The sequence below is a fragment of the Cryptomeria japonica genome, chromosome 7 (assembly GCF_030272615.1).
Source record: "Cryptomeria japonica chromosome 7, Sugi_1.0, whole genome shotgun sequence".
Lineage (NCBI taxonomy): Eukaryota > Viridiplantae > Streptophyta > Pinopsida > Cupressales > Cupressaceae > Cryptomeria > Cryptomeria japonica.
In genome coordinates, this window is record NC_081411.1 from 753,064,004 (window position 1) to 753,074,091 (window position 10,088).

General features: G+C 34.1%; 1 protein-coding gene across 1 annotated transcript; it reads right to left on the reverse strand.

Annotated features, from left to right (window-relative positions):
• Positions 1 to 8,250: 8,250 nt before the first annotated feature.
• Positions 8,251 to 9,709, reverse strand: LOC131076417 (actin-100-like). Its single transcript, XM_058013590.2, has 4 exons — positions 9,653 to 9,709; positions 9,151 to 9,544; positions 8,425 to 9,038; positions 8,251 to 8,316 (listed from the first exon to the last, which is right to left on the reverse strand). Exons 1-4 carry the CDS (start codon positions 9,707 to 9,709, stop codon positions 8,251 to 8,253), a joined length of 1,131 nt encoding a protein of 376 aa, XP_057869573.2.
• Positions 9,710 to 10,088: the final 379 nt, after the last annotated feature.

The following is a 10,088-nucleotide window of genomic DNA, read 5'->3' on the forward strand; positions in this document are numbered from 1 at the left end:
GTGGCCATGGTTGGCTTCCCCTCCATTGAGAAGTAGGTTGTCAATTCCCTTGAAACTAGTTTCCTTGGCCCTGAGGTGGGTACCAGTTCCCCTGTGGCTATTGCCATTGTGGTATTTGATTAGCAAAATGCTACCCTTGGCCTTGTGAATCATACTAATTTTGATAGTTACCAAGATTTTGAGAATACTGTGGTTGCCATTGGTTATTTGGTGCATAAGAATTTCCACTATAACCAAAAAAAGAAAGTGGATCGGGTGGCATACCTTGTCTTTGAAAATTTGGTCTTCTTTTAGAAACATAGAAGACTTGCTCGTCCTCACCTTGAATTGGCTTGAATTCAGGTACCTCCATGTTTGCAACCATCTTACATCTGCAATCTTTCTTTCACTGTTTACAATGAGGACAAAATTCTGCAAGGAATGCATCAGCTTCCTCATGCTTTTTCTTAGCTGCCAGTGTATCCAACTGGGTGGCCATATTGTTTATAATGTCCTTCTTGAAGTCCTTTAATAGATGACTAAGTTTCAATCTAGAAAGTCTAGTTCCAAATGTTGATAATGGTGCCCCTGGTTTAAATCTCCTATTCTTCTTAGAAGTAGATCTGGAATACTTCTTGCAAATTTCTCCTATTTCAGCCCAAGTGGATTATGTAATGTCACCTCCTCCCATAAGATCCAAGGAATCAGTGCATTCATCACTGATTCCCCTCAAAAATATCAATTTGAGGGAATCTTCATTGAGAGTGTTATGCTTGGACTTTTTGACACTAAACAAAAATCTTTCCAAGTAATCTTCAAGACTCTCATCTTCAATTTGTGTCATTCTAAAGATATCATCCCCATGATGATTAGTACCTCTACAATAATCTTTGTATTTTGCAAGAAACAACCGTTTCATCTCATCCCATGTATTGATTGTGCTACTACCCAAGCTCATAAACCATCTCAAGGATGACTCCTTCAAAGTGGCAGGAAAAAAATTGAGTCTATGGGCATTTGTAGTATAGTCAAAACTCCTATAGAGAACATCAGACTCAAACAAAAATGTGTCTGGATCCTCTGTCACCAATCCATAGAATTTAGGGAGTGAAGATGCTAGAATGTTCTTGAGATTAGTGTTATCATGTTGATCAAAGATGGGAAACTCAAACGTTGGACTTGGTGGTGGTGGTGGATTATTCCCACCAGGAGGAGGGTTCCCTTGCATTAGACTTGTGGGGGTTGTTACTATAGGAAATTCTTCTTCTTGAAGACCAAAAAGGAACTGAAGACTACCTTCCAAAAATTCAGATTCAGGGTGATTCAAATTCTGCAGGGCTTGGTAAAGTTCAGCAAAAGGATTTATATCTGGGAAATTATCTTTTGCATGATTAGGATGAGTGGTCAGAAATCTACCTCTAGGGTTTCTTCTTCTTCTATGCATGCAAATTCATGAAATTTTCAAACAATAAGGAATCTCAAAAACAATTAACTGTAATCAATAATAACCATGAAAGGTTCTTAGTTTGACACCATCCCTGGCAACGATGCCAAAAATATCTACTCCAACTATAATAATAATAACTCTAATTGAAATCTCAACCTGAAGTTTGGACATTCATCTGGTAAAGTTACTATTTTCATGGCTAGTGTTCATTTAGTTATCAACCCAGAGACGTAAAACTTGAAATGTGTCTGCACTATATATGCACTAAGCTCCTTCAATGGCTATTTTGCATTGCTGCAGTAACTAACATTATGCGGAAAGGAAAGGTAAGAATGGAAATTATAGAAGGGTATAGGAAAACTTATGAAAACAATGTTGGAATGATCTAATATAAATAACAGAAATCACTTTGATCTATCTTGGCTACAGGAACAGTCAATGGATCTATTTCTAGTGGTTGCAGGAACAGTCAAGGCATGAACTTCTACTACAACTAAAGAAGAACTAATTTCAATGAGCATAAACACAGGATCACTCACCAAGTGGGCCCCCTTGGATGAGTGATATCAAGCTTCCAGAAAAATACTTTTAGCAGATCAGAACAACATATCTTTTATTCATTGCTTCCTGAAAATGATTACATGTTTTAAAAGAAAGACTCCAGAATGCTTATCAAAATTCTCTGCTCTATTCCTTTATATTCTGTCTAACCTCTAAGAAAAAAGGAAGAGCTTATTAAAAAGAAAAGATCAACTACAATGGACAACTTAAATCATGCCCAAAAGAAGAGGTGGATGATTGACTGATGAAGAAGATAACTAGAGCTTGGCTGCAGGAAATGTGGATCTAGACCGAATCACAATCTTTGCATGCTGTAGCGATATTTTGCGAATTCAATGTCCACTAGAGTTAAACTTCCATAGTGCTTCCTGGTTGCTCCGCTCATGCCATACCTTGCGCTTGCTCGGCTCCTCTTCAGTTTGATCTCAAGTTATTTCTTACGTGATTCTTCCTTCTTCAGGCGCGAAAGGAGAATATCCACCGCAACATCATTTATTATCTGCACTACAACAAAAACAACATACAAGGACATGCATACGTATTTTATTTAATTAATACATTCATTAATTCACATATGATATTACCCTAAATAATCCGCATAGCAATAGGAACAAATCACTTGGCTATAGGAATAAATGGCATGGTTGCAAGAATAGACCGACAAAGTTCAAACATGATTTCATAAGTTCAGGTTTAACACATGGAATAGATATAGTCAATTTACAATACTTCACTACTACTATGCAAACCAAAAGATGTCAAAAACCTAAGAGTTTTGACAGTAAAAACATGACAAAGTCTCAACTTATCAATAATCTCAAAAAATGATACAAAAATAGAAATTCTCAATACAAATAGAGACATAATTTCCATGTAGCCCAAAATGAAAAAAATGAGATCTTTGAGTACTTGATAAAAAAATATGTACAAAAGCTCTTGAGATCTAAATAGGGGACTTTAAGAGATTTTTAATGATGTGTGGGAATCAAATAATAGAGTCAATATGTGCAAGATATGGCCCTAGAAGTACAAAACAAAAGGCTGAATATGGAGGCTTGATATAGAAAATTGGTTTTGAATATGATCAAACCTCTTACAAAATTAGATTGATGTCAGAATTAGCTTTTTGATGATATCTTGTTTGCCTGATTTCGACACTGTATGAAAACGTTATGGGCAAAAAAACCATCTGCATGTCAACTAAGACTTGGAAGGCTTTAAGGGTTCCCAAAAATGGAAAATTTGCAAAAATAGAAATTTTTTGAAATTAGTAAGTTTCCAAAAATAGAAAATTTCAAAAAATAGAAACTTGCCAAAAAGGAAACTTTTCGAAAATGGAGCTTTTCTAGAAATTTTTTGCAAAGAATTCCTCAATCTTCGATTTTGACAAATTTACAAACAATTTTAGGGTTATTTGGCCTCCTGAGTGCGATGGCGACCCCTCTTTTGCTCCAAATTTCCCATATTTTTTGGCTACACCCATATTTTTCCTCAATTTTTGTGCCCTCAAACCAATTTGACCCAATTTTTCAATTTCTCTAATTTTGGTGAAATGAAAGTTAATCTTAAGGTTTTTCAATGCTGTGAACATGACGACAACCTTCTTTTGAGCCCAAAGTACATAAAAAATCACCTTAGATTGGATCCCTCAAGCATGTAGACACAAACTTGATAGAAAATCTCTAATGCCATGTAGGAATTGATGATCAACCACAAGAGCCAAGAATCAACTACAAGCAAAACACCTATCACACAAAGAGATCAAGAAAAGATTGTATGCTCTATAACAACCAAAGAATTTTGTATTGTTGCATAAATGATATTGGAAATACAACTACAATGAATGAATGAATCTGGATGAATGAAACCCTAGGTACAAACCCTTATGCTAAAATTAAGAGAACTAAAGCAATGCAAAGTATGAGCTAAATTAAGCTCAATTATATCTAAAACTAATGTTATAAAAGAAAACTCTAGATAATAAAAAATACCTAGTTTATCATAAGTGAGAAAGTAATGCAAAACTCACAACCAGAGAAAAGGAGGAAAGCCATTGGGACAAAACTCCTCTCCAAAATAGAGAAAATAAAATAACAAGATGATGAAGGACTCAATGATTACCCCCAAGAACTAAATACAACTTCACATATACAATCAAGTATCCCTCCATACAAAGGAAAGAGAGAGAATACATAACCCGCCCATAATATAATGTCCTACAAAAATGGTGATTTCTTGAAGACAAAACATAGTCCAATGTCTACAAACAACATTTCTCCCCTTGTGAAGAAGATAAACCAATTACAAATGTAGGAATTCTTCCCATTCTAGATAAGAATTGGTAGGAAGTAAAATCCAAATGTAGGATGATGATGTCTCTGAAATCTACTCACGTGTCTCCAAGACCTTGGAAGATGATGCCATAGACCAATCAAGTGCATACCCAATCACAATAGGATGTGACAAACAAGGAACCATTAGAAACTAATCTTGAGAAAACTCCAAAGACATATAAGATGTGACAATAGGTGCATCACAACTATCATCAAATAGGAGAGATGAATCCTCAAATGTGTCTCCCAAATCTGAAATGTGAGACTCCACAAATAATGAAACAATATCTATCAAATAGGAATCCCAATCAAGAAGACAAATAGATGAATTATCCTTCTTATTAAGAATGAGAGTCTCAATCAATGAAGGTACAATTGTCTCTATAGATGGAGAAGGAGCAACTTGAGATTTCAATGCACAATCAAGTAAGAGTTGAAAATGATATAGAGAAAGAAACTCCAAACCTTACAAGTGCAAAAAACTCACAATGGACTCTTCAAAACAACTAGTTGCATCCTAGGTATTCTTTCCTAAACACCTTGTCACCATTCCCCAATCCATTCAATATTTGATTGATCAAACATTATTCAACGAATTTGACATCATTCCAAGACACTTCTTACAATTAAACAATTCAAACATACACTATCATATCAATCCTTAATGCCAAGGATTGAACTTTGTCTTCACTTAGGCATGACATCAACAATTTTCCTATTTGAATAATTCCCATAAAAAATAAAGGCCTATCAAAGCCTTAAAACATGTATTTATAACCTTTACAACATATACTCCCACTGACTGGACCAAAGCATAACATTAAAACATCAAACCCTCCTTGATTTGGCTTCATTTTTTAGGACAACAACCTACAACATGAGAACAATCATGTATATCTTTTTAAAAATAAATAAATAAGAAAATAACTTCTCTGAGATTGAAGGTAACCTATATACATACTTTTCCTCAAGTTTTCATCAAGATCCAACGGTGGAAACGAAAGTTATGGATTTTTTTTCAAAAACTAGAAACCCTAGTTTCTGAACAAGGTTGTTAGGAAGATTGGCTTATTAGACCAATCAAACGACCTTTTCTTTAGGAATTTTAAGAATGAAAAATATTTCAAATTAAATTATGTTTCTATCCATATAAGTTGCAATCTTGTACCAGTCCTTACAAGGCCACACCAATTGAAAAAACATATTTCTACACATAGAAATATAAGGTAAAATGTGTAAAAGAAGTCTTTTTCCATTCCATCCTTCTCCAACCCTCAAATTCCTTTTTTTCATGACAAGTTTATACATTTTCAACCATATTCAACTGCCCAACCAACCGACTAACCAATTCGGTAACAAATACAACAAATGTGATGTTTTGTGCAACATGACAACTTTTTGCAACTTTTACAATTTGTGACCAATTAATTTTAAAACTACACTCAAAAACCTCTAAACTAAACTAACTATCATTGACGTCTAGCAAGATCGCTAAGCATATCCAACACACTAGAATCATGTTGTTATTATCTACCATGTCTATCCCCCATATTTTTCTTCTTATTCTTCTTCTAAATCTGAGCAAAGGAGACATCTCTCTTTTGCTCTTATATTATTTTTTCTTTTGTTTTCTATTTGAAGCATCAATCTAGTGTCTTAATAGTTTTCTAATTTTTTCAATGGTAATGGTGATTATTTGGGCAAGTTTATATTGTAGATTCTTTTCTTGCAAACCCATAAACATATTAAGAACAAATAAATAGAATAACAAAACTGGCATTGATTTTTTCTTAATTTAAATCTTTGCTACATACTTTATTCATTCAAAAATAATCTTGTTTATTTCATAATATACTAAAGTACAATAATATATGTACATAACCTAAGTTTAATATTGAAATCTGCCCCTTTTAGGGAGAGTAAACCAACAAATCATGGACACAGGGTATACAAATTTGAAACCTTTAGTTCAAACATCCAAGTTTCTTTGTTGCAGACGACCCTCCTTTTGTATACTTGTGTCCCTACATCACCATGTCTAGCTATGACTAGAGGCTAGTGCTCCCTTTTGGGCAAACTTTGGTGCCTTCATTAGATTCTAAACTCCACTCAAACTTGTGCAAAGCTTAGTGACTAGACTCGATCAATAAAAACATCCTCAACAACATTCAACTCCCACATTGATTACCAAGGAGAGTTTACTACCATGCCAACATGTAATGAGGTAGTCCAACAAGAACAATTCAACAATTCAACCCCTTACAAACATTGTTTATTCTAGTCACGACATCCAACTTTAGGCAAATCTCAAGCAACTAATAAATCCTAAAAACAAATCTTATATTAGTATTTCACAAATTTCCAAAAAAAATCTTCTTAAATTCATGTGAGAAATTTGAATGGTGTCTCCTAGAATCAGTTAGGGTAAATAGTTCCACTACCAAAACACATATCCTTTAAGATTTCCATCCCAAGGATTTTAGATCCACAAAGAACTCTACAAGATGAACACAAAGAGAAAATAATACAAGCATAATAAGAATGAGGTCCATAATGTTCTTTATAGCATTCCAAGGAACATTCTTGAAAACCTTTTAAATTACCACTTTAAATAATTCATTTAAATTCAAATAATAAAATAATTTTAATATTTCATTTAGGTCACTTTATTAAAATAATTAAATAACATTACTTGAAAAATGTACTGTATTGAATGATATTAAATAATTAATTTAAACTAGTCCCTTACTAGCAAACTTTAGCCTATGAAATTAAAATATGCTAAGTGATCCCATGAGTTTTTACAATTCTTTTGATTACTAAGGTATTTTGTCAATAATATAATCATAGTACTCTATCTCTTACTAGGATTTTCTCAAAAGGACTTTTTGGGGGCATATCTTATGTTGTGTGTATTATTTATCTATTATACTTTTTCACCAAGTGTATTTCCCTCTAGCTAGCTTGATATCTTGAAGTCCAACCAAGGAAATAGTTTCTTTGAACACTCTCTAATAGGAACATTAATTCTAAAGTTGTCTTTTTCTAGGAGGGAAGGAGAACAAGATAAAAGTCACCTAAAAGGATTTAGTTACAAGGCTTTCTTTTTTCAATGTAAGAGAATGTAGAGCCAACAATACCTTTCATAGAGAAGAGATTGGGAATATAAAACATTCAAGAAAGTAAAAGAGAGCTCCCTATATCATAGGTTGAGGAGAGCTAATAATCACTTTGGTGAGCACCAATCTTGGTGAGGTGTTGGCATACCTAGGAGCGAGACTTAAAAAGTTGAAAAGTCATCATACTTGGTGATGCTCTATATGTCCTAGGATGTTAGTTGGATCAATGGGATCATTTTTGCAACTAGGTTAGTTTCATGATTGCATATCTAATCTAGAATAGAAAGCATATGAATTTGATAATCAATGGTCTCTGAAGGTGAGTGTGATAGGGATAGATAAAAGACACATTATGTTTCAAATATCATAACAAAATCACACTAATCATATTGCTGTCATTATAAAAAAAAAAATCAATTCAAAATGAATCCAAAATAAATAAATAAATAAAATACAAGACATGTAATTTTCACCATTATAAAAATAAATTTATTTAATACAATCAGCTATGATCTATTAAACTAATGCAATTAACTATTATCTTTTTAAATAATAAATATTTATATTTTTTAATTATAAATAGTAATTAAAATTATAATTCCAATTAATTATTATTTACAATCAATACACAAAGTTTTTTTTTGTTTTTTTTAAAATCACCACATCAAAGTGGTGGTCTTTTCAAATTGTGTCTGTCTCTACTCTGCAACCTATCTCATGTATGATGCCAACAAAGCACATTCTGTTTATCTATATAAGTAATATCAACACTATTTTACTACATTTTTATGGGTAGGTCTTTACTGCAGCTTTAGAAACACTTCCTGTGAACAATTGATGGACCTGACTCTTCATACTCAGCCTTTGTTATCCACATCTGCAACCAACAGATTGTAAAATATAGGATATTAACATTCAGCTCTAACATGAAGCAACATAAAACTATGAAAGCTTCATAAACTAATTTTGCAAGCACAAATGATACCTGTTGGAATGTGTTAAGAGATGCCAAAATGGAGCCACCAATCCAAACACTATATTTCCTCTCAGGAGGTGCAATAACTTTGATTCTCAAGCCATTGGGAGTTAGAGCAGTCATCTCCTTGTTAACTCTGTCAGCAATACCAGGAAACATGGTGGATCCCCCACTCAGAACCACATTTGCAAACAACTCCTTCCTTACATCAATGTCACATTTCATGATTGCATTGTGGGTCATCTCATGAATACCTCCAGCTTCCATTCCAACAAAAGAGGGCTGAAATAAGACCTCAGGGCATCTAAATCTTTCATTGCCAATTGTTATAACCTGCCCATCAGGAAGCTCATAACTCTTCTCAATTAAGGAGCTTTGTTTTGCTGTCTCAAGCTCCTGCTCATAGTCTAGTGCTACATATGAAAGCTTCTCTTTCATGTCACGAGCAATTTCTCTTTCTGCAGTTGTTGTGAATGAGTGTCCTCTCTCAGTCAGGATCTTCATCAACCAGTCTGTCAAATCTTGCCCAGCAAGATCCAACCTGAGAATGGCATGAGGAAGGGAATATCCTTCATAAATTGGTACAGTGTGAGTAACCCCATCCCCTGAATCTAAAACAACACCTGCAATTTATGACAATGGATAGTCATTTAGGATCACAACCTTTTCAAGAATTTCTTTAAATCTCAAAAGCATGGGAATATAAATGTTGTTCAAGGGCCAAAAAATACCCACCAGTTGTCCTGCCACTGGCATACAAGGACAGTATAGCCTGAATGGCTACATACATAGCAGGCACATTAAAAGTCTCGAACATAATCTCAGTCATCTTTTCTCTGTTTGCCTTTGGATTTAAAGGGGCTTCTGTAAGAAGAATTGGGTGCAACTCTGAATCTGCTCTAAGCTCATTACAAAATGTGTGTTGCCAAATTTTCTCCATGTCATCCCAGTTTGAGATTATACCATGCTCAATTGGATACTTTAATGAAAGTATACCTCTTTTTGACTGAGCCTCATCACCAATATAAGCATCCTTCATCTCCATACCCACCATGACTCCACTGTGTCTTGGTCTGCCTATGATGCTTGGGAATGCAGCTCTGGGTGCATCATCTCCAGCAAATCCAGCCTGTTCCAGAATGATGGGTTCTCAGAACAGAGATTTTTTCATTAAAACGAACCAAATAAATGACTCCAGCAGGCACTAAATAACAGAACTAGAACATAATCAACTCACCTTAACCATTCCAGAACCATTGTCACAGACAACAGGTACGCCTTCCTCAAGATCCATTTTGAAAACTGCCAGCATTATAATACAGTTAATTCAGCAAAGAAATAAATTTCTATTATAATCTGCCACACCAAAATGAAATCATCCAATTGAAAAGGAAAAAATGAATTGAAGCCGAAGCATGCAAAGTGTTTCTTCCAAAGGAATACATTAAAAAAATTCAATGCTGATGGTATTTCGCTATTTTTTTCGCAAGCAATTCAAGAACAAATTGGAAACTGTAAATTTTGTCTTAGATCAGCACACCATATGAACTGAAAAAACTCTAAATCACGTCTGCACATTTATAGATAAGAAAATGAAAAGGTGGGACGACTCTTCATTAAGAATATGAAACGTTTGCTTGATGGATGGGTTTGAGAGCCCTCCTCCACATCCA